Below are 24732 nucleotides of genomic sequence, written 5' to 3'. Positions count from 1 at the left end.
GGGGCTTAGAAAGCACAGCTCTTGTGGTTTGCACTGCGCATGCCTCGTCAACTTTAAGAAGACTGCATCAAAGTTGTAGAATTTTCATGGTGTTGTTATTAGTAGTCAGTGAACAGTAATTAGTGAAAGGAAGTGATGCATTTGTTCAACAGTCTTGGTAATAAGGAAATTTAATTGTATTTCTCTTAGCTCTAATGACCGTTTTATTTTTTGTCATGGAGATCGTCAATATTCTTACTTAATATGAAACTTAACTTATTAGAGCTTTATTAACTTAATTCAAGTTGAGTGGTATTTTTATATTTTTATTGTGTTAAATTAAATTATATAAAACTAGAGGCCCACCGGTGCATGAAATTCATGCAAGAGTAGGCCTTCCTTCCCCTGGCTGCCGGTCCTGGCTTCCCTCTGGCACCTGGGACCCGGGCTTTCCTCTGGCCACTGGCAGGCATCCAGGACCCGGGCTTCCCTCACAGCCCTGACTTCGTCTGGAAGGTTGTCCGGAAGGACATCTGGTCTAATTAGCATATTATGCTTTTATTATTATAGATAGTTGAAGATGATAAAATGCTAGCTTTTTTGATACTGTATTGAAATTATTCAGAAATAGAAGAACTTGTAAGTAATGATGTTAAAGCATGATTTACTGAACTGAAATTGTATTTTAAATGTACTGTTGTACTTTTCTTAGATTAATCCAGACACATGTAAACACTGGGAATGGTTGACTGTGAGTTAGAAGCTTGAGTAAATGTGTCTGTGTCTGCTACAATTACTGGGGTGCACTATTGGTTTAAATGTATTTTGAACAATTAGATAGTAAAACTGAAATGTCATTAAGGTTGAATATTTTTATGTGTCAATAAGCCTTTGTATTTACATTTAGATAAAGACCAAAAACAATTTGTAAAATAATTCCACTTTGGCTTTTATCATTATGTAACACCACATTTATGATGGCATTCAAAGACAGGTTTGTAGGCAACGGAGTTTAAATATTAGTTGAAAATTTTATACAGGTTGTTGAAAACCAGTATGCTTTAATATAAGTTTACTGTTTCCCTGGATGAGCTGACTAGTACTTACGTCAGAACTGCCACGGAAGCAGAGATGCCACATTGGACCTGCCACAGGCGCATTTCAGCATCTGAATTGCCCAAGGCTGGGCCGCAGTGGATCTCGTGCAGTTAGCTTATCATATTTCTTCATATTTAGACCCATAGTTATTCTAGAAATGACGTAGGCTCCAATGATTACCCCACCACAGAGGAGGGGGTGGTCTAAACATATTACACACTTGACACATAATCTTGGCAACAACACAGAGTAGATACTCTGGTTCCTGTTAGGCAGGTAAGGAGCTGAAGTGCAGAGACTGGATGAATTGCTCCAGGCCAGAAGCTAACAGTGGAACCAGGAGTTTAGTCTGGTAGTCTGAGGAGCAAAAATCACCCTTAACTTACCAGTTCTTCAAAGTAAGAAGTCCTGTGTTTTTGTTACTAGTTCAGGCACTAAAATCATGGAGACCTTCAGGGGAAAAGAGTCTTATGTAGAGGTCTTGGTGATCAGTTGTAATTTAAAACACTGTTTTATACTTTTAACCCTCTCTGACTAAATTTACGTATTTTCCCCCTAAACCTGCAGGAATATCGAAAACAGAAAAAAAAGTGAAATTGGAAGAAAAAAGCTCCACAGCATTTGGTATGAACAGAAAGTAAAATCTTTACGCAAAAGACTAAATGGCTTGGCAGTGGGAGGACTTGGTCTGTCCCTGGCTCTTTACCTGGTAGTGCTCCTTAAGGCGTGAGCGATGTCTGAGCCTTTACTGGTGTTGTTCATCTCCAGGTGCAGGATTTCTTTCATGCATATCTTACAGTATTGTGTGTATTTTTGTCAATGGACTTTAAGGCTTTCTCAGAACTGTGTGTTTAAACATCTTTAAAGCTGTGGCTATTAAAAAATAAGCTGCCATTGAATATTGTTGATACTTTGAAATGAAATAGTCATTTTTCCCAGGCTATCTTCTTTAAACTACCGTATAAAAAAGTTACTAAGTTTTGTGCTGTCTTTTCTAGCAGCTGTGCTATAATGCCTAAACGTTTTGGAATAATGATGACAGTCTTAAATACTCTACAGTTTAGCTACTGGGTTGTGGTCACTGAGAGTTGATTAAACCTGGGTGATAAATCGCAGACTAACCCTTTCTGAGTTGGAACAGTAGTTGAATATCTGTGATGGATTAATTTTAAATAAAATACTCTAGGATACTGCTTTAACTTCCATTTATTTCCTTTAAAGTACACATGATTGGATAAAAGAAAATTTTAGGAAAAGTAAGTTTAATGAAATACATTTTTTCTTTGTGTTTTTAGTTTTCATTCTTGTACACACTGGGGAAGTATTGAAAGACTGAAGGAATTATTTATGGGTTGGTTTAATCTCTCTTATTTTTCCAAAGTAAAGAGATCATCAAGTTTTCTTTAATCTTCTAATATATTCTTATTAAATCATCCATGGAAATGCTGAGTCTCCTCAGACGGTCTGAAATTGCGGAGCTTATTTCTTGCCACATCAGGAAGCTGAGTTATATTCCTCGTTTAAAGATGTTAACTACTGTCTGTGTTAACTTCAAGGTGTCAGGAGTTGGGATTCTCAGCACTGCTAATGAAGACCCCCTCTTATAGTCCAATAAGCTCATCAGGAGCTCCAGACTCAGGACAGGAACAGTTTAATTGAACCCATCACTCTGGGCAGGTGACTGGAATAGCTGATTCAAACGTAAATGCTGCTTTTAGGTTAACCACAAAGGAACCACTCAGGACCAGGCTGATTCCTGACTCACTCTCTCTTGTCATTTAGGTAAGAGAAAAGAAAAGGATAAAGAAAGGAGAGAGAAGAGAGACAAAGATCACTACAAGCCAAAACAGAAGAAGAAGAAGAAAAAGAAAAAGAAATCTAAGCAGCATGGTAAGTATATTAAAATGGCGATTGCCTTTTTTTTTTTTTTCAACTTTTCTCTCTTCTTTTACCAAAATGGAGGTAGGACAAGATCCCTATGTGGATGAGAACTGAGAAGTTCCTGTAGCTTTCCTTTGTCTTGATAATTTTGAAAATAGGAGGTAGGTTTATAAATTAAGCGGTTTGTAAATTAATCTTTGCAACAGTTGGAGACTTCCATTCCCACCTTATGGCGGACTAGATACCCTGACAGGCACCCTTGAGCGGACTGAAGGAGTTATTCTCAATCTAGAGCAGTGACGGCGAACCTATGACACGCGTGTCAGAGGTGACACGCGAACTCATTCTTTTGGTTGATTTTTCTTTGTTAAATGGCATTTAAATATATAAAATAAATATCAAAAATATAAATCTTTGTTTTACTATGGTTGCAAATATCAAAAAATTTCTATATGTGACACGGCACCAGAGTTAAGTTAGCGTTTTTCAAAATGCTGACACGCCGAGCTCAAAAGGTTTGCCATCACTGATCTAGAATCTCATAGTGCCTTGATTCAGCTTTCAGAAAACAGTGAGAAAACCAGTGATAGTCTATCGGGTAGCCTGCCAAACCCAGGTGATGAGACGCAGAATCATCTAGCGAGGCGTGGGTGGGAAGAGGAAGTGGTGGTGTGATCATTATGTGTCTGAAACCTGACCTCATTACCTTTATAGCGCCTCTTCTTGATTACCGGGCACTGTACTGTTCCTTTGTGTATCTTGTATTGCAGACTATTCAGACTATGAAGACAGCTCCCTAGAGTTTCTGGAAAGGTGCTGCTCCCCGCTGACTCGGTCTTCGGGGCCCTCCCTGGCTCTGCGCAGCATGTTTACGGAGAAGAACACCACATATCAGTACCCCAGGGCGATTCTGTCAGTGGATCTCAGCGGTGAAAGTATGTGAACTAATGCTTAAACAAGTCTCAGGTTCTTAAATGTAGATCTGAGGGTAGAACATGCTTTATTGAGGGCCTGTCTGAGCACAGTTTGAAAAGTTATTCTATAAACTAAATGGAAATGTCAACATTGGAAGTTCGTGCTACTTTTTATTGCATATAAAGTAAAATTGACTTTATACTTAGTAGTAGGTCAGATGGTAGAAAGAAACTATTAGTTTCTATCATATTCTGCTTTTCTGCAGGTGTTTTTATATCTATTTTCATATTCTTCACTACCAGCTTATAAAGTAGCTATTCTGATCCACATTGCATAGGTAGACAGGCAGAGGCTTATGAATCTAGCAGCTTTATGGGTTAGTTGGTGTTAGAATTAAAACTCCAACCAAGGTTGATCTTAACTCCAAAGATCATGCTTTTTCTCCAAATGTTTATCTTAGTCTTAAAAATGGACTTTGAATTCTTTTGTAAAAGAATTTTAGAGAGAGGAAGGAAGAGAGAGAGAAACACATCAGTGTATGAGAAAAAGCATCTGTTTGCCCTCGCTCGCTCAGTATGTAGTAGCGTGATCCCGTCCCACGGAAATGGCCTGTGCTGAGATCCCTTTCTGTGTGTCTAGACTTGACCGACATGGAGTTCCTAGATGACTCTTCCACAGAGAGCTTGCTTCTGAGTGGGGATGAGTACAATCAGGACTTCGACTCCACCAACTTTGAGGAATCTCAGGATGAAGACGATGCTCTTAATGAAATCGTGCGATGCATTTGTGAAATGGACGAGGAGAACGGCTTCATGATCCAGGTGCGCTGCCTTCCCTGCGGGAAGAGTGAGTGATTTCAGGGCTCCGCAGTGCACCGCACTTCTGCGTTCTCTCTCCTCACTGTGCTGCGGGAGGCAGCAGTGTCTAACACAGCGTGATGTGCACGTGCAGCAGTAGTGACTGGGACGTCTCTTCACCAGAGAAGAGACTTTCTTAGACAGACTCTCCCCCTTTGCCAGGGTGTTTAGTGCGCGGCCCTCAAGCTGCAGTTCATTTCAGGAGCCATTCAGATGGGTGAGCATCCACACTGACGGCGGACCTAGCCCTTCTCTTGCTGGTCTGCATCCCTGTTGTGATTTACATTGTGTGTCTCCCTCCACCTGGCAGCCGTGGAAACAAAATCCCACTGGCCCTCAAGATGAGAGGACAGACGGCCCCTCCCTGCGGGCAGAGCATCTTTCAGAGAAAAGGGAGGCATCGCACACGTTTTGTGATGACACGGGAGATTTGGAGATGTTAGTTCAGGAATAAAAATAGTAATCTCCTTTTTTCTCCCCCTTTTCAGTAGTTTTCTCACATAAGAAAACTACAGATTTATAGTTGGTATTTTAAGAGATTATTGTTACAGGCATTGCTATAAACTTGCCTTTAAAAATGTTTTTCTGCACTTTAATAAGCTATTTTTAAGAGTTTAAAACATGTAATTACCTAAAAATCAGTGGAAAATAGATGAGAGAAATAGGTTTATGACTTTTTAATGAATCAAGTAATTTATCAGAGCACATTTTAATGGGTGCAACCAGAGGAAGTTCCCGAAATAGTTGACTGTTTCCGAAATGAGATTCGTCTTCAGCGCTCACTGGCTTTGCTGTGTGGAGGAGGGCTGCGGGAGGGCCCCGTGGGTGGCAGGCCCGCATGATGGCTCCTCTGTCCTGCAGTGCGACGAGTGTCTGTGCTGGCAGCACAGCGTGTGCCTGGGGCTGCTGGAGGAGAGCATCCCGGAGCAGTACACCTGCTACGTCTGCCGCGACCCTCCCGGTAAGACACCCACCCACGACGCCCCACACTCCCCACATCCACGGGTCTCGTGATGAATCCACAGGGAGACAGCTTAGCTGCACAGGACGCCGCTCCTTCTTGCCACTCAGACTCTGCTTCCATATAAGATGTCCAAGTAGTTTTTATATGAATGACTGAGGCAAAGACATTTCCATAAGTTCATCCACATGGTACTGCCTTGCTGGAAGGGCGGTTCAGCTTTTTCCTGGAGCAGAACATGCCCCTTCCTGTGCTCCTTGGCGCTGCTTCTGAGCAGGCTACGCCTGGCTCTCGAATGGAGGCTGTCCTGAACTTACTCTTCTGCCCTGGTTTTGTCAGGTTCCTCGTAGAGCTGTACACCCAACCACTTTCAGAGCAGATGGGGTCTCAGATGATCACATGTGGTTCCTTTATTTCATGACGAGGCAGCTTGGGCACAGAAGGTGGAATCCTTGGGCACAAGGACAGACTAGATGTGGCAGGACCGAGATGCAGACCTGCTCCCCTGGAACCGCTCGGTGCTGGCCACAGAGGCTTCCTCCCTTGGCTCTCAGAGGGGCACTTCTGCTCTGCCTGTGCTCTCCATTTCCGAGGCAGAAGCGCACTACATGCTTCAAATAGGAGGCTAACGAATTGCTTTTATGTCTATTTAAAAAATGCAGTAAGTGAAGAAGCAGGCGGACATGAATGCAGACATTTGTCCATTCATTCAGCGGCATTTACACATGCCTTCTGTCTGTGAGGCACCGGGGAGAGGTCAGCTGACTGATTCTAATGACACCTCCTCTTCCTTACAGTGCAGTGGGGACACAGACACACAGCTAATAGTGGGGTATAGTTCCTGTGGACATCAGGAGTACAGGATTACGTAGGGCTCTGCAGGTCTCAGCCATGGGGAGGGGTCCCTAGTCCTTGTCTAGGACTCTCTCTCACATCCAGGTCACAACAGGTGAGTGAGCAGCAGGTGTCCCTGTCTCATTTCTGTCCGGCCCTCAGCCTTTTCAGAGGGCAGATGGCAGATGATGCAAAGTGGAAAGCAGTGCACGCCAGGGTCCCTCCGCTGGGCCCTCTGCGGCCACCACTCCTAATGGAGCCTGTCCTCGGGGGGCAGGGAGTCCTCCTGGGCCCGCCCTCAGAGCCCCGTGCCCTTTGCAGTGTGTCTTCACTCTGGAGCTCGCTCTGCTCACTGAGGATGTTAGGGTGGCAGCTGAACAGACACCTGAGGCGTGGGACCCTTGGTGACGAATGCCCGCTCCCTCTACAGGGCAGAGGTGGAGCGCCAAGTACCGCCACGACAAGGACTGGCTGAACAATGGGAGGATGTGCGGGCTGTCGTTCGTGAAGGAGAATTATTCTCACCTTAATGCCAAAAAGATCGTGTCCACACACCACCTGCTTGCTGACGTCTACGGCGTCACGGAGGTCCTGCACGGCCTGCAGCTGAAGATCGGCATCCTCAAGTGAGTCGCTGACCGGGCTGGCCCCGTTTAGTGGAAAGCCTAATGCAGACCACACCGCGTGGCTTTTTGAAGGTTCAGATCAGCAGAAGGCAGAATCGTTACTGAATAAATTGTAACTTAAAAAGAGGAGAGATTAATAACGTCTTGGATGTGGTTACGTGGACAGTACCTATCAAAGTAAAGATGTGCATATTGTACTCAGCAGGTCCATAGCTAGAACGTTATCTGTCTGACACATTCCCACCCGTGTGTAAAGATAAACACGCCTGTCGGTGGGAAGTTGGCTGGGTGATTAGACCATGTGCAGTGGTACTGCTTAGCCGCTAGGCTGAAAATAAGGAAACCTGTAGGTACTGACTTGCAGGATGGCCAGGCATGTGACATCCGAGGAAGGCAGATGGTGAGAGCTCTGCGTGTGTAAGAAGAGAAGGTGCACGCTGGGCTGTTTGGAAAGAATTCTGTGTGTGCAGGAAAAGCCTGGGGACCGCACCTTGGGTACATGGGAGTGTGTGGCAGGGGTTTCACTCTGTCCACAGTCGTCGTCAGAAGATTTCATCCTGGGCAAGTGTCACTTTTTGATTGAATAAAGATTTTAAAATATGCTCACATAAAAGTTTTTCATATCATACAATGCAAAGATAATATAGTGAAAATCCAGTAGAAAAAGAAGTCCATATATCAACAGAATTAAATTCATTGTTGCTTTTTCCCCTGAGTACTATTTCTATCAAATTGTGAGAATTCAAATTTTGGGTGAAATACTGGGGCAGATCAACCTACAGACTATCGTTGCTTTTGTCTTGAGTCCCGACCTCCTCCTAACCCGGTTCCCTAGTTGGTGAGTCGGGAGTCAGGCGGCCTGAGGCAGGCACTCCGCCCACAGAAGGCAGCATCACCAGGCTAGCTGTGTCATTCTGATGGTGAAACTTATGCATTGTGCTTGTTGCTAGATTTTTTTTTTTAATTGCTGTTTTTCCACTTTGTTTTAAGGAATAAACACCATCCTGACCTTCATCTCTGGGCCTGTTCTGGGAAGCGGAAAGACCAAGATCAAGTCGTTGCAGGGGCAGAGAAAAAAGTAATAGTGCAAGACACAGTTACTCCTGAAGAAAAGAAACACCACGTGCAGAACCACAAGGAGCCACCCCGGGCGCCCCCGAAAGTGGAAGGAACCTACATAACCAGCGAGCACAGCTACCAGAAGCCGCCGAGCTCCGGCCCGGACTGCAGAGCTCTCGCGGACCCCGGGAGCTCCGAGGAGGATGACGTTAGCAGTTGTGAGGAAGAACAGGAACTGTACCTGAGGGAGAGACGCCGTGCGCAGTGCCTGGGGAGAGAAGATGGGGCGCCTGCACAGGTAGGGCTAGTCCCCGTCTCTGTGATGGAGCATGTGCTAGGTCAGCAAAGGGAAAGAAAATGCCCACCTGAGCCCCAGAGCTCGCTTACAGTTCCGAGGTCGCAGTGCCTCCTGAGGGGAAAGACAAGTTTTGCTTTCTCTACAAGAAAACACGGGCCCTTGGGACACTTAATTATCCCCGAATTCAGAATTGTACTATTTCAGTAAACTTTTGCCCTAACAAAAGTTTCAGTTTTATAAGCACACCTAGATACCCACAAAAACATGAACCACATTTTATTCCAAATGGAAATGTCTGTGTGAGAACATGAACGTGCACATGGGTGTGTATATATTTTAATAGAATTTGTCTTTTTTATGTGTAAGATAAAAGGTGGCACTTTAATCCTCTTTTTAAAAATGTTAGCATATCTGTATAGACATATCAGCTCCAATATGCGGTAAGTTGAATTCCTAGAGCTCTGTGTCCAGTGAACATCTATAAACCTTCTGTTCACGGGGATTGTCAGGGATGTGCCTTCATCTTTACAAAATCGAGTTTCAATTCGCAGTGCCACTTTCAAGTTAGTGCTTCATTGTCTGGCTCCCTTTGTCAAGTAATCACCATAAATACATATTTTACTGAATTTGGGAAGCTTGCATTTCATAAAACTTGTGCTAAATTATGTTGTCAAATTAATACCCCATTTGTGAAATGGGTTATTTCTGAGTTCAGATTTGGTGTGTGTGCACCAAGCAGTTTGCACTTAAGTTTTTAAGAGTTTTCTCTTTCCCTTGCCTTATTGATTTCACTGCATCAGTCCAGTCCCGCCTGCAGTTAATTAGACTTTATACTGGTCTTTGCCAACTTTCTTGATTTTTCCATCATTGCTTTTTGCCTGCCATCTGTGTGTGTCATCAGTTAAGATGAATTGAGGGAGGGGTCAGTCTGAATTAGCTGGACATTCTAATTATAGACTGTCATTAGTGAGTTCATTTGTTTATCCAGTTTTAGTCAGTACCTTTGATCCTGTGTAGCACTGTGCTGCTAGGCATTGTGGGGAGATGGAGCAGAAATGTCTACTCTTAGGGACCATAGCTGTCATTTGATTATGGGCTAGAATTCCTTAAGAATAGTCTAGGAGTTTGATTGGATTTCTCTGATCTTTGTGGGTGATGAGGTTTTTAATGTATCTTTTTCTTTATGATGGTACATTACATCCAACTCTTTGTTTTTTTCAATGGTGTTTTGGTGAAGAATCCAGCTGAAAAGAATATGGTATTTGTTTATAATGATAAAAAGGACTCTGAAGACCCAGGAGACGCACATCTGCAGTGGCAGCTCAACCTCCTTACGCACATCGAGAACGTGCAGAATGAAGTCACCAGCAGGATGGATCTCATAGAAAAAGAAGTTGATGGTAATTTAAGGAAGAACTAAAAATGCAGTTACTACAGTGTGTAATTATGAAGACGTTGTTTTAGGCTTTTTTGTTGTTGTTAATCCTCATTTGAGAATATTCTTCTATTGATTTTTTTAGAGAGAGTAGAAGGGAGAGGGAGAGACAGAGAGAGAGAGAGAGAGAGAGAGAGAGAGAGAGAGAGAGAGAGAGAGAGAAACATTGATGTGAGAGAGAGCCCGCCACTGAGGTACATGCCCTTTGACCGGAATCGAACCCAGGACCCTTCAGCCCTTGGGCTGATGCTCTAATCACTGAGAGAGCTGTTTTAAAGCTTTTTAAATTGTGGGGTGGAGACTGCAGGTGCTGGCCATGCCGAGGGCCTCCCTCGCTCCCTCTCCATGTGCTTACACAGCTGGCATGGGCAGTCTCCAAGCTTGGGACAATGTGACTGCATAATCTTAGGGTTTGTGTTCTGTTTTTTTCAGGTGGATATTTATGAAATATTGCCCTGTGCCTGCTCACAGTAACTATTCATTTAGGCTTAAACTGTCTCGACTTCATTTTAAGGGAAACTCAGCTACTCTAATCAGAAGTTCGTTTTTAACAAAGGAAAGAAGGTGGCAATTTCTGTGTCCTTTTCAATTCTATGTTGTCATTACTTTTTAAAAACACATAAATATACTAAGCGTCTAGGCAGAATGCAATGAATTTGCATTCTACAATTTTTATTAATAATAATAAGGGATAGTGTCACATTTTCTTTTTTCTCTCTATTCCATGAGAGAACAAAAAGAGACATTCAAAATGGAGGTAATTTGCCCTAGTCGGTTTTGCTCAGTGGATAGAGCATCTGCCTGGGGACTGAAGGGTCCCAGGTTTGATTCTGGTCAAGGGCACATGCTTGAGTTGCAGGCTTCTCCTCAGATGGGGACGTGCAGGAAGCAGCCAATCAGTGATTCTCTCCCATCGTTGATGTTTCTACCTCTCTCTCCCTCTCCCTCTCCCTCTCCCTCTCTCATGCTGGAGGCAGCCAATCAATGATTTTCATCATTGATGTTTCTCTCTCCCTCTCCCTCTCCCTTTCTTTCTGAAATCAAAAATATATTTTTATAAAAAAAATAGTTAATTTAAACATATATAAAGAGAACAATTACCTAAAATGGCAGTAGTTTAAGCTTACCAAGAGAGACTTGAACCCTGTGGGATAAGATATAAAGGCTGCTAAGTGCTGTGCATATTGGCCTTCCTCAAAAAGGGAAGTGAACTGTCTCCATCACGTTTGCAGCCTTCTCGTGATACCAGTTTTGGCTGTTCTTCTCGTTGTATCCACGTATGTTGCTTCTCTCTTTCAGTTCTGGAGAGCTGGCTGGATTTCACAGGGGAGCTGGAGCCGCCCGACCCTCTCACAAGATTGCCCCAACTTAAGCGCCACCTCAAGCAGCTGCTGTTGGACATGGGCAAGGTGCAGCAGATCGCCACGCTGTGCTCCGTATGACGCTGTGCTCCGTATGACGCTGCGCTCCCTGTGACCACCAAGTCTGGGGGAGAGGGCGGGGCGCTCTCCAGTGGGGTGGTGTTCCCTGCCCATGCGGCTGCTGGGTGGATAGTAACAGTGCAGGGCTGTTTGGTCACTTCCTGATTTGTGACATCATAGCCTGGCACCTTGAAAAGGGAAATGGAGAACAACTTTATCAAGGATGCTAATGTGAAAATCAATTTATGAGCAAGCTACGATGATATTGCCAAGATCAGTGGAAGTGGAATGGACTCTACTGAGGGAATTGAATGGGCAGGGTTTTTGAGTAGTTGATTGCATAAAACTCAAGACACCGTAGAAAGAGATATGGTGTATCTATATAGTTTGTAGTAGGAAGATCCTTGTTTATAAACCAGCATTTGGCCAAAAAAAAAAAAAATGTAGAGGAAACCCAAGTTCTGTAAGTTGCCGTGAGAGCTGCCTTCTCTGCAGTTGACCAGCTGCCTGGAAACAGAGTGTTTCTACTTTTAAGGATCATGAGCTGCTTCTTAGGTGAGGAATGTCCTTGATGGGAAAACTGACGGGAGAACAGGTGTGGAATTCGCACCTCACTCCAATGGAATTCTAAAAGCAAACACCAGGGAACTGGAGTTTATTGCGGGCACGAAGCTCATTGAAAACAAAATGGGTTGCAGAAGGGTCAGTGTGCCAAATGCGGATGATAGGGCTGCAAGGAGGATTTTAGGTGTCATGGGTGTTGTCCCCCAAGTCTTACAGGTGCCATCAGGCCTTCGGAAGTGTGCATGCCACTGCCCTGTCTGTGACACATACAGGCAATTGCAGCATGCAGGCTTCACACCGACTCATCCCGACTGCTCAGTGTTTCCTTCAGAAAAGCAACGGGAATACCCTCAGCGGGACGAAGCAGGGAGCGACCGGACGGCCTGGCAGGGGCTCCCGACTGCTGGTAGTGGAATACTGGAAAAGCTGCGTTTCTGAAGATGAATTTTATTTTTAAAAAATACATGCGCACCAGAACTTTAAATTTTGATCACAGATGGACCCGTTTTGGAAACCAAAGGCAACTAAGTTGCTGTGTCAGCTCTTGCTGGGCTCCGAGCCCGGTCCCGCCCGCAGTGCTCTGTGCGCCTGCACTTGCTCGCGCAGGGATGCGGCCGCGTGGACGCTTGTTTGAAGCAAACCCTCGGCGTACATATGTACATAGCCCACACATATTTATATCTACACATATCTAGTTTTATTACCATAGACTATAAGAATTGGTGGTTAACATGAAATGTTACCTTTTAACAGACTGTTTTTAAAATTTAAAAATGTATGTACAGGTTTTGAAACTCTTAAAAAGGGGGGGAAAGGCTGTTCAGAGGAGGCTGTTTGATGACATGACACTTGAATATTTTATGCCTCGTTCTGTGGATCAGTTCTCGCGGTCTGTATACGTGCATTCAGAACTGAGAGACAGGAAACTTGAATTTATCTTTGATAAGAATTCATGCCACTGTACATTCAGATGTTATTTAAATTTGCAAACACACTGTTCTATATGTAAGGTACTGTATGTAAAACACTTTATTAAAACGATTCCACATACCTGGCGGCTCCCGCTCGCCTCTTTGCGGCCTTGTATTTTGATGTGAAGACGATGAGAAGAACGTGCGGCACAGTCGTTAGCACTGTCTTGCCCTTGAGGTTCTGAGCCTGACACAGGCGCCAAGTCCAGCAGACAACACAGTCCTGGGTGTCCCTGCGACAGTAGCTTCATCAGACCCACTGAGGTGGCAGCTTCCGTAGAGGTGACACTGTGGAGAGTTGCTTAAACTTGCATATTAAAGTAAAAATAATGTGCCTGTATTCCATGTGTGGAGTAAATTTGCGAATGTATTTCAAGATTGATACTGTACCTTTCATGTGTGCTTAAGAACAATAGCTCTCATCTTTTCCCTTTTATGGGTACATCCTGGACACTGAATTTATATCTCCTTTTTCTCAGCAATGGTGCAAAGCCTCCTTAGCCTATGAGTGCCTGGGGTGGCGCCTGGATTCTTGTCCCACCCAGAGAAACCCTTGTGTGCCTGGCACACCCTCTCAGTGCCTGGCAGTGTTAATGCGTCTTGTTCTTGTGGTGTCTTCAAATGAGACCACTTGGTTTGTCAGCAGCCAGCAAGCTGGAAGTTCCATTGATAGATAATTAGGTGGCTGAAATTTTGCTCTGCTTCTGTGTAAGTGAATTGGAAGTCTGAATTTTTAAATTTAGACTTTTTGAAGTCAATATGTCAAATCACTTCTGTATACATATCCATTCGATGCCGAGTGTATCAAGGATTGATGGAAGCCTTTCCACAAGTAGTGGGCTGAGCGTTCCTTGGTTAGGAGGGTGGAAGTCCCTTGTGAGAAGTCCCAGATGAACTGGTGTTCAGTCTTGTAAACAGCACAAGCACATCTACTTAAATATTGGCCGGGCAACGTGTCACTGCCACCCAGCCAGGATGGAACGAGCCTCGGCGGGGAGCGGCCATCCTCAGTGTGAGGCTGAGAGCTGGAGCGTGTGCCTCCTCACACTGGTGTGTGGTCCTGCTGCGCTACTCTCTTCACACCGGGGCAGTGCCTCTTCCTCCGAGGCTCTCGGTTCTCGTCATCTCAGGCCAAGTCCCCTTTCCACACTCACTCGCACACGCTTCCTTTCGGATGCTCCTCTTCCGCATGGTCCACACGCGGCCCGTTTCCCGCAGCCCCTGGATCTCCTGCTGACCTCACTCTGCTGACAGTCACCCCAGCGCCTGCTTGAAACTCTTCCCCCATCTCCGTTTCATCACTGGGTGTGCCGGGCCCTCAAAACGGGTCGGTGCCTTTCTGCTTCCCAGTCCCACGGTGTCCACCGTTCTTCATAAAAACCGTGTCTAACTCTGTTCATTCTCATTCATCAAAACGGCCCCTTCCAATATGATGCTGAGTGAAACAAGCCAGTCTGAGAAAGACAAATAGCCTGCGCTCTCACTTACCTGTGGAATCTAGTGAACACAATGAACTGACCAACAAAATAAGACCGGAAGCAGGGAGGCATGGAACAGACCGACACCTCGATGTGGGGTTGGGGGATGAGAAGAGACAAACCAAAGAACTTACATACAGGCATAGCCCATGGCCACGGGCAATAAGGTGGTGAAGCCTGGGGGGTGGGTAAGGGCTGGGAGGAGGGGGGCAAGGGGAGGGAAAACGGGAGATAATCTGTAATACTATCAACAATAAAAATATATTAAAAAATAAATCCAGTTGATTCTGGAAGAAAAACCAACAAAACAAAAACAGCCACTTCCAGGCTAGAGGATTAACTGACCACTGACCGCGGGCCCGCTCTGTGCTGTGTACTGTGCCTGTCACCTGCGGTCTTGACTTAGCTGGCGCTTCAAGGTGACATCTCCTGCTTCTTGGTCTGATGAGTGATTTTCCTCAAAGCCTGGACGGTGAGTGTTGTGCTAAGAAATCCTAGATCTCATTTAAACCTTCTGTTTCAGTAGAACTGACAGCAACACTGTGGTGCGGGAAGGGCACCCCCTCATTGCTGCGGGGGGCGAGGGGGGTAGGAATCCAGGTTCTAGCCCCGCCTCTGCTGACACCTGGAGGGGACAGGCCCTGGTTCCCGCTGGTTGGGGTGGGGTTTAGGCTCCCATGTGACCTTCAGTGACTGCTGGGAGGTGGTGACCGTCCTGCCTGTCCCCAGGCCCCTTCAGACACCACCCGCTGGGAAGGGAGAGAGGCACCTTATTGTCACCACCAGGAGGGGGACGTCCAGGCTCCCCACTGGGCCTCCAGGACCCCACAGCGAGAGGGGCTGCCCAGCCATGTGACAGTCGGCTCCTCTCCTCACGCAACCAGTTGCCACCCTGGTGCAGGGCTCGGGGCCTAAGCTTTTTGGAATTTTCTAGATTGCTGTTTCTCCAGTGCCCGGTCTGAGACACAGGAGGCAGAATGAAGTCCAGGGCATTTACTGCCACGTGGTTCCGCTGTCTCCACTGCTCAGTCTCAGTCTCGTTGTCTGCAGTGTCCGGGCCCGGCTGTGCTCGGCAGGCGGAGGGGAGTGTGTGTGTCCACCTTCTGGAAGCGGAGTCCAGCACCAGGACGGCCATGATTGCCCACAACCCGGACAAGGAGGGTTTGTGGCCGTGAGTTCCCGGGTGGGACTTGGGGAGACACGTCTCGCAGGGCCTGGCTGGGCTGCGAGGGCAGGAGGCTCGGCGGGTCTCGGGTGGGTGACGGCCGATGGGGTCAGAGACAGTGACATCTGATGTCTCAAAGCATCTCCTCCCGTGTGTCCCACTGGTTCTCCAGTACCCCCCTCTGCCCCCCGATGTCCAGGAGGCGCCCCTTAGGCACAGCCCCCAGTTTGGAGAAGGAAGGGGGTGGGAGAGGAGGTTAAGTGGTTGTGTTTGGGGCCAAGGAGAGGGGAGGTGGCAGGGCCGGTGGGGAGCCTGCCCAGAGCAGGCACTGGGGACAAGGAGCTGAGTCACGATGAGCGAGGTCTCGGGGTGCGGAGGCCATGCTGGCGTGGCTCCGGCTCACGCTCTGCTGCTTGGGTGGAGAGAAGCACCTCTCCTGGTGCCCTTGTGCCCAGTCTGCCGGCAGCTCCGGCCCCCGACCGCTCACCTTCACAGCCACCTGGGCCTCGCCCTCTCCAGGGGGGTCTGCAGTGGCGTCAGCTCACTGCCCCCAGTTCCCTGACCTCACAGCACGCGTCCCCCCAGGATGTGAATTCCAGGGTCCCCAAGGCACCAAACCCGGTGGAGCGGAGCGCCTGGCCCGGGCAGGAGGCGCTGACGCCTGCGAGGATGACTGGGCACAGGCTGGGGGCCCGCTCTGCACGTGCACCCTGGGTGGCTGCCCCATCAGGCTGTGATGCTCCGTCCTGACAGTGAGGACAGCGCTGCTCCCACAGCCCGGGGGTAACTTGCCCATATAGGGGTGGCAGGGGCCGCTGGGGGGGCGCTTCCTCGTGCGCCTTCTTTATAGCCTCTCCAGCCATCTAAGTCAGTGGTTCTCAACCTTCCTAATGCCGAGACCCTTTCATACAGTTCCTCATGTTGTGGTGACCCCCAACCATAAAATTATTTTCGTTGCTACTTCATAACTGTAATTTTGCTACTGTTATGAATCATAATGTAAATATCTGATATGCAGGATGTGTTTTCATTGTTACAAGTTGAACATAATTAAAGTATAGTGATTAATCACAAAACAATATGGAATTATGTATGTGTTTTCCGATGGTCTTAGGCGACCGCTGTGAAAGGGTCGTTCGACCCCCGGGTTGAGAACCGCTGATCTAAGTCCAAGCCTCATTCTTCACTATGCCCACTCCCCAGGCGGAGTGGTCGCCAAGCCCCGCCAGTGCTTCTGACACCCAAGAGGTGTGTCTCCATCCGCCACCCCTACAGCTGAGAAGCAGCCTGGCCAGGGCCAGGGTGGGCGTGGGGAGGCCAGGGGGAGGCTGTGCTGGTCAGCTGGTCAGGCTGGGGGGCCGAGGAGGCAGGGGCAGCGAGGGTGTAGGGGAGGGTCCGTGCCCAAGGGATGGAGTGCGGGCTCGCTGTAGGATCGGAGGCTGATGAGGGGGAGGGCGGAGGTCCAGGACGCGCTCAGGTTTGCTACTGGACAGCAGTAGCATGTCGAGGAGGGGCATGTGGGACAGGTGGGATGTGAAATGTCTGTGGAGCATCCAGGCGGCGTGGGCCGGAAGCTTGACAGACAAGTCTGGCTGGAGCTGATGCTGGAGCTGGTGCTGGAGCTGGTGCTGGAGCCGGAGCCGGGGCTGGGGCTGGAGCTGGAGCTGGTGCTGGCCCTGGTGGAGCTGGGGGGGCTGGAGCTGGAGCAGTTGCAGAGGTGACCATGCCCTGGACGCCTTGCGCAGCGTCGCAGCAGGCCTGGCTGTAGCTGGAGGCGCTGGGATCTGCTGCTGGGAAGACTTGCAAGGGTCTGTGCTGAGGGAGGCTGCCGGCTGGAGCTGGAGCTGGAGCTGGGGCTGGGGCTGGGGCTGGAGCTGGTGCTGAAGCTGGAGCTGGAGCTGGGCTAGAGCTGGTGCTGGAGCTGGAGCTGGAGCTGGGGCTGGGGCTGGGGCTGGAGCTGGAGCCGGAGATGTTGGAGCTGTGGGCTGACGTGATTCCTCAGGAAGGTTGTGCAGAGCAGGGCGTCTACCTGTTTTTAAGCCCACACACACTGTCAGTTAAAATAACTGTTGAGTTTTACTTTCCGTGGTTTGTATCACAAACACAAAAATGAGATAGTAACCAACACTGAGTAGTTATATACAAATACTGTGCTTTAAAAAAAATACTTATTTTTATTGATTTCAGAGAGGCAGGTAGAGGGAGAGAGAGATAGAAACATCAATGGTGAGAGAGAGTCATTGATTGGCTGCCTACTGCATGCCCCATACTGGGGATCGAGCCCACAACCTGGGCATGTGCCCTGACTGTGACCAGGAATCGGACCATGGCCTCCTGGTTCATAGGTAAACGCTCAGCCACTGAGCCACGCCGGCCGGGCCATCCTATGCTACTGATTGTGCCTGTTTTGTTCTCTTGCCATCCCCTCACTGCCTGGCTCCTGTCTGCTACTGATGGGCTCTAAACAAATACTGGTGGAGGGAAGAGGGAGGGAAGAGGGAAGGGAGGAGGGAAGGAGTGAAGGAGGGAAGTAGGGAAGGAGGGAAGGGGGAAGGAAGGAGGGATGGGGGGATGGAAGAAAGGAAGGGGGATTGCTTTCTCCCTGTGGGCCTGAGCCTGTTGCCCACAAAGCCCCGAGCTTCGTCTTTTCTGTGTAAAGATGAATTTGGAAGCCACCCAACCCTATTCTGCACCCCCATGTCCTCAGCAAGACTCTCACCCCCGACTGGCCACACGAGTGTCCTTGGGGAGCAGACGCGGGTGGAGGAGCCCTTGTGCGCAGCAGAGGAGACAGGGCGGCGCTGCTCTCCTGAGTGCCCGTGGGCGGGGGCAGTGGGCACAGCAGCTCCATAAAGGCTCCCTGGCCAGAGCCCTGGGGCAGAGCGCCTCTACCCCTTCACCCCCTGAAGGGCCCAGGATGGCGCTGGCCCTGTGGATCTTCGGCCTGCTGGCCTCCGCCTGCCTGGTGTCAGCCAACATCTTTGGTGAGTTCCCCACCCGAGGCCATGGAGCAGCAGGAGGAGGCCAGAGCCCCTCAGCCATCCAGGCTCTGCCCCAGGGCCTTTGCACATCCTTGGTCTCATTAATCCCTTCAGTGTCCCCAGGTCACTTATTTGCTTTTTCCTTTCTAGATGAAGAGACAGAGGTTCTGAGAGGAGGTCTCAACTGTCTAAGGCAGTGATGGCAAACCTTTTGAGCTCAGCGCGTCAGCATTTTGAAAAACCCTAACTTAACTCTGGTGCCATGTCACATATAATTTTTTGATATTTGCAACCATAGTAAAACAAAGATTTATATTTTTGATATTTATTTTATATATTTAAATGCCATTTAACAAAGAAAAATCAACCAAAAAAATGAGTTCGCGTGTCAGAGGTGACATAGGTTCGCTATCACAGGTCCAAGGTCACTTAGCTCGTGATTGGTGCACAGGAGATGGGAAACGCCATCTTCCTAATTTAATGGAGATGTTGGAGCTGTGGGCTGCTGTGATTCCTCAAGAAGGATGTGCAGAGCAGGGCTTCTACCTGTTTTTAAGCCCACACACACTGTCAGTTAAAATAACTGTTGAGTTTTACTTTCCGTGGTTTGTATCACAAACACAAAAATGAGATAGTAACCAACACTGAGTAGTTATAGATACAAATACTGTGTTTTTTTAAAAAAATTACATATTTTTATTGATTTCAGAGAGGCAGGTAGAGGGAGAGAGAGATAGAAACATCAATGGTGAGAGAGAGTCATTGATTGGCTGCCTACTGCATGCCCCATACTGGGGATCGAGCCCACAACCTGGGCATGTGCCCTGACTGTGACCAGGAATCGGACCATGGCCTCCTGGTTCATAGGTAAACGCTCAGCCACTGAGCCACGCCGGCCGGGAAAAATATATTTTTATGATTTCAGAGAGGAAGGGAGAGGGAGACAGAGATAGAAACATCAATGGTGAAAGAGAATCATGGATCGGCTGCCTCCCGCACGCCCTACACAGTGGATCGAGCTCACAACCCGGGCAGGTGCCCTGACCAGGAATGGAACCGTGACCTCCTGATTCATAGGCTGATGCTCAGCCCCTGAGCCACGCCGGCCGGGCCACTGTTAGCAAGCTTTCGACATGGACAGTGTTTTATTTCTTAGCTGTCTCGAGGCCCAGGTCATCAGGCGTGGGGCAGTCAGCAGGTAGTGTGAAACCTACCCGTGGGGGGCATGCACCTGCGTTCTGGGCGCCGCTCCGCCACTTCCTGTGTGACTGGGTGCGTCGAGGCTTCCGTTTCCTCGCTGGAAAGGAAGAGGTGGCACTTGCCTCCTGATGCGATTTCCGAGTGAGCCCTTGCATGTTTCATGTGTCTCAGTGCAAACAAGACACGCGAGACTCATCCATTAATTCCTATTTCTACTCTATGCCCGGGGTGCTCTGTCTGCAGGGAGGGCTTGATAATTCGACGGCACCCCCTCGCTGGTGTTCCGCCAAGCCCGACCGCGGCTGGGGGGGGGGGGCAGGGTGCAGTCCACGGTTTGCCCTGAACCCTTCTCTCGGCAGCTGTGTGGCCCTGAGCAGGTCCCTTTCCCCTCCCGGTCTTAGTGTCACATGGACAGAATGGAGATTTCACCCCCTCCGCCCCTCCCAGGTTTTTGTTGAGAATTAAATGAGCTCCTGTCATACTTGGAAAAGTGTGATCAGTTGAAAAATTGTGGGTTGGGACCTCATGGTTGGTGATGATGCCAGAAATAAGACCCTGTGCCTACGGGATCCGTCCTGGTTCCGGAGTCCAGGCCACGCGCTGACGAGCCCCTCTCCGCAGAGTACCAGGTGGACGCCCAGCCGCTCCGTCCCTGCGAGCTGCAGAGGGCCAGGGCCTTCGGGGAGCGAGCCGACCACGTGCCCCAGTGCGCCGAGGACGGCAGCTTCCAGTAAGGGCTCCCTCCCTCCGCCACGTGGACGCGCAGGGTCTGAAGGGCCTTAAAAACCACCTCATCCTCCCCCTGGGGCTAGAGCATGGGTGACGAGGCTGCAGGGGTCAGCGAGCCAGGAAATGAGAGCTTGCCGTCCCATCTCCCCCCACCCCCGCTCCCTACTCACCCCCACTTCCTCTCTCCCTCATCACACGCATCACAGCTGGGGAGATGGGAGGCCGAGGGCAGGGAGCCCTCATGTGTCCACGCCGGTGTCTCCCCGCCTCAGGACCGTCCAGTGCCGGAGTGACGGCCGCTCCTGCTGGTGTGTGGGCGCCGACGGCAGGGAGGTGGTTGGCAGCAGGCAGCCCGGGCGGCCCGTGGCGTGTAAGTGTGAAAGGGGGTGACGGGGTGTCCCATGGGAAGGGGGGACCTGGCGAGGGCCACACACACCTGGGAAAGAGCTCTGGGCGTGGTACGTGACCAGGCCAGTGTCCCTCTGGGCTGCTGGTTCTCCTTGCGTGAAGCTGACAGTCCTGCACGCCAGGCCCATGTCCCACAGGGCTCCTGTGCAATCATGTGGGACCATCAAGGCACTTGGTGAGCAAGTGGGTGCGGAGTCCCTCCCCTCCGGGCCAGGGTCTGGGCCTGGGGCTGAGTCCCGCTGCGAGCAGACATTCCAGGCTGTGACCCAGAGAGCAGCTTGGGCAGCCCAAACGTGTCTCACTGAGTGTTTCTGAGGTTTGAGGCTCGGGGAACAACTTCCCTGTTAAAATAGCGACTATGATGAGAACTCAAATTAACAGTCCCTGTTTGGGGCATGACTTAGTTAAGCCTAAAACAAAGATCAGCTTAAGCTGGTCACATTTAGTTAGTTGGTTAGTTAGTCCTCACCCAAGGATATTTTTCCATTGATTTTTAGAGAGAGTAGAAGGAAGGGGGAGAGACAGAGAGAGACATCTATGTGAGAGAGACACATCGATGGGTTGCCTCCTGCACACACCCTGATCAGGGCTGGGGATCGAGCCTGCGACCCAGGTATGTGCCCTTGACCGGAATTGAACCCACAGCCCTTCATCTCGTGGGCTGATGCTTTACCCACTGAGCCAAAACAGCTAGGGTTTTTTTTTTTTCTTTAAATTTAATTAAACAGTTTTTTGAGGTCATCTTTAAACGGTGAGATTGAGTCTAGGACCAGCGATCCTGTTGGGGAGGAGAGCTGGGACTTGGGTGCTGGCCTTTCGGGGCCGGCCCGCTGGCTGGGAAGCAGGCTGGCTCCTGACACTCCCTGGATGACACTGGCCAGGCCCCACGCCCCACGCCCCACGCCCCATGGCGCTGCGGCTCCTCGTCTGTACCGGGAACATAGGATCAGCCTCACGGGTGTGTGAGGGTTAACACACGTGTACAACCCCTGGCGCACAGGGATGTTCGGTAGGGGCAGTCATCGTTCTGTCACTCCTCCTCCTCTCGCTGAGGAAGGCAGATGGACTTTCTGATAAGTCTATCGATGAGGAGGGGGAGGCACAGAGTGGGGAAGCGACTGCCCCCAGGCTGCACAGCAAGCCCGCGGGGCAATTTGGACGGAGACAAGCTCTGTTCACAGCCAGGCCTGTACCCCATCCACACCCACCTCTGCAGCACCAGGCGGTGGGGTGTCCGGGAGACCGACGGGCAGGGGGCAGCCTGCCCTTCCCAGCCTCGGCTGCAGGATGCTGGAAGGAATCCCGGGATAGAGGTGGACACGCTGGTCCTGAGCTTGCCCCCAACGCGCTGAGCACCCACGGCCTGTGCGACCTCTAGGGAGGCCGGGAAGTCCTGGGCTGAGACCTGACGCTGCCCCTCGCCCACAGGCCTGTCCTTCTGCCAGCTGCACCGGCAGCAGGTCTTGCTGAGCGGCTACCTCAACGGCACGGCCGCCTCCTACCTCCCTCAGTGCCAGGATTCGGGGGAGTACGCGCCGGTGCAGTGTGACGTGCGGCGGGAGCAGTGCTGGTGTGTGGACACGGAGGGCATGGAGGTGTACGGGACCCGCCAGCGGGGCAGGCCCACGAGATGTAAGTCCCCAAGCTCCCGGGGAGGGGGGTGTGTGCTCTCCCCACGGGACAAGGGCAGAGGGCCCGGCCCTCGGTGCAGAGATGAAAGCATTTAGGGAAGATCTTATGACTCCTTTTTAAAAAAAATGCCTAATGACCTTTATTTATTATTATTATCTTTTAAAATCTTTATTGTTGAAAGTATTACGTATGTCTCCTCTCCCTCCACCCCTATTGACCCTTTCTAGCCTGCCCTGCCCCCGCCCCAGGCCTTCGCCACCCTATTGTCTGTGTCCGTGGGCTCTGCATGTATGCATCCAAGGTTTTTGGTTGATCACTTCCCACCCAAACACCTCCGCCACCTTCCCTCTGAGGTTTGAGTCTGTTCCACGCTCATATTTTTTATTTTGTTAAAATATGTTTTTATTGATTTGTATAGAGAGAAGAAGGGAGAGGGTTAGAGAGACAGAAACAACGATGAGAGAGCAACATCATCGGTGCCTCCTGCACATCCCCCATTGGGGATCGAGCCGCAACCTGGGCACGTGCCCTGACTGGGGTTGGAACCAGCCACCTCTTGGTTTCTAGGTTGATGCTCAACCGTGGAGCCCGCCAGCCGGGCCCTGCTGATTCTAATGCAGTGGTTCTCAACCTGTGGGTCGCGACCTCTTTGGCAGTCGAACGACCCTTTCACAGGGGTTGCCTAAGACCATCCTGCATATCAGATATTTACATTATGATTCATAACAGTAGCAACATTACAGTTATGAAGTAGCAACGAAAATAATTTTATGGTTGGGTCACAACATGAGGAACTGTATTTAAAGGGCCAGAAGGTTGAGAACCACTGGTCTAAGGTTTCCACGTGGTGGTGGGGGATCAGTACTCGCCGGCTGATGCTCAGGAGCATCGCAGGATCTCAGTGCCTGGGTCCCTGTCTGGGTCTCAGCTGTCACGTGGGTGCGTGACTCTGGGCCTGTGGACTGCAGAAGCACATGCACCTGTTCATACACGAGACGTGAGCATTTCTCCTTGGAAACGTCTAGGTCCCAGGAGCTGTGAGATTAGGAACCGCCGCCTTCTGCACGGAGTGGGGGACAAGTCGCCCCCGCAGTGTTCTCCGGACGGCGGGTTTCTGCCCGTGCAGTGCAAGTTTGTCAACACCACGGACATGATGGTCTTCGACCTGGTCCACGGTTACAACAGGTGAGGGGAGCCGGCCCCGGGGCGCGCCCGTCGCTCACCTGGGGGCGGGGTGCTGCGAGGTGTCATGCACTCGGCCTGGTGGGAATCGGAGAGGCAGGCCGGGGTTCCTACGCTGCGGAAGGATATCTGAAGGGCGGCCGCATTGTGAACAAAGCACGCTGGCAGCTGCTATGCCAATTAAAATGCATGAACCCTCGGGCCCAGCCAGCCCGTGGGAGTAAAAACACCAGAAGGGGAGGACACAGGTACTAGGAGGTCTCCTGCATCGGCTTCCATCGTAGCAGAAACCTGGGCACAAAGTGACTGAGCCCCCCGCGGTCCCCACCGTAAGTGTTTATGCGGCGTTGAGCAGAACGCATCGGAACTGCGCCAGCTCAAGGGTTGAGGGTTCTGCAGCGTAGCATGCGCACGCTACAAGGTACAGGGTACGGATAGCAGGGTAGGACTTAGTTTTTATTCTTTTATTTTCTTTTATTTATTTTTTAATTGATTTCAGAGATGAAGGGAGAGAGAGAGAGATAGAAACATCAATGAAGAGAGAGAATCATTGACCGGCTGCCCCCTGCACGCCCCCTACTGGGGGTGGAGCCCGCAACCCGGTCGTGCGCCCTGACCTGGAACCGAACTGTGACGTCCTGGTTCACAGGTCCACGCTCCACCACTGAGTCGCTGGCCAGGCTGATTTAGTTTTTAGAAAACACACCAGCAAACGGGTCCTTTCACGTGCACATCTGCATGGATGGTTTTCCTGTGTCTGCGGAGCACCAGGCGGCACAGGGAGTGATGTGAATGGGCGCGAGCTGGGTGGGGACACAGGCACGGAGGGCCAGGCTCCTGTGGAGAAGGGATCAGCAGGAACGGAAGCCGGTGCCATGAAAAGCACAGGCGTGATCATGTCTATGCTTTTCTGTGAATTGTCTATGCCTGTGCTTACAAGTCAGTTTAAAGATGTAAATAGCAAACCTCAAAAGGGAGACGCAGGATGGATCTCCACCAGTCATCAGATCACCAGCCCATTCTTGTGAAGGCCCCAGGGCAGGGGGATGGAGGGGTGG

At 49.8% G+C, this 24732-nt stretch overlaps 2 protein-coding genes across 3 annotated transcripts in view; both read left to right on the top strand.

The window, feature by feature from the left end:
- Nucleotides 1–13281, top strand: part of PHF20L1 (PHD finger protein 20-like 1) — a 54439-nt gene extending 41158 nt beyond the window's left edge. For both annotated transcript variants that reach the window (XM_014544986.1, XM_014544985.1), the window contains 9 exons: nucleotides 1645–1701; nucleotides 2860–2967; nucleotides 3729–3893; nucleotides 4513–4694; nucleotides 5592–5691; nucleotides 6956–7151; nucleotides 8142–8508; nucleotides 9746–9908; nucleotides 11243–13281. In XM_014544986.1, coding sequence (XP_014400472.1) covers nucleotides 1645–1701; nucleotides 2860–2967; nucleotides 3729–3893; nucleotides 4513–4694; nucleotides 5592–5691; nucleotides 6956–7151; nucleotides 8142–8508; nucleotides 9746–9908; nucleotides 11243–11385 — 1481 coding nt within the window. In that variant the 3' untranslated portion in view covers nucleotides 11386–13281. The remainder of the gene's footprint in view (nucleotides 1–1644; nucleotides 1702–2859; nucleotides 2968–3728; nucleotides 3894–4512; nucleotides 4695–5591; nucleotides 5692–6955; nucleotides 7152–8141; nucleotides 8509–9745; nucleotides 9909–11242) is intronic.
- Nucleotides 13282–18459: 5178 nt separating this feature from the next.
- The window catches only part of TG (thyroglobulin), a 168698-nt gene continuing 162425 nt past the window's right edge, over nucleotides 18460–24732 (top strand). Inside the window, exons 1-5 of the mRNA XM_014544980.1 lie at nucleotides 18460–18526; nucleotides 20276–20453; nucleotides 20725–20822; nucleotides 22289–22492; nucleotides 23518–23677. Of these exons, the coding sequence (XP_014400466.1) occupies nucleotides 18460–18526; nucleotides 20276–20453; nucleotides 20725–20822; nucleotides 22289–22492; nucleotides 23518–23677 (707 nt within the window). The remainder of the gene's footprint in view (nucleotides 18527–20275; nucleotides 20454–20724; nucleotides 20823–22288; nucleotides 22493–23517; nucleotides 23678–24732) is intronic.

Source organism: Myotis brandtii, unplaced genomic scaffold, assembly GCF_000412655.1.
Source record: "Myotis brandtii unplaced genomic scaffold, ASM41265v1 scaffold390, whole genome shotgun sequence".
NCBI lineage: Eukaryota > Metazoa > Chordata > Mammalia > Chiroptera > Vespertilionidae > Myotis > Myotis brandtii.
This window is presented reverse-complemented; position numbering and strand designations above follow the sequence as displayed.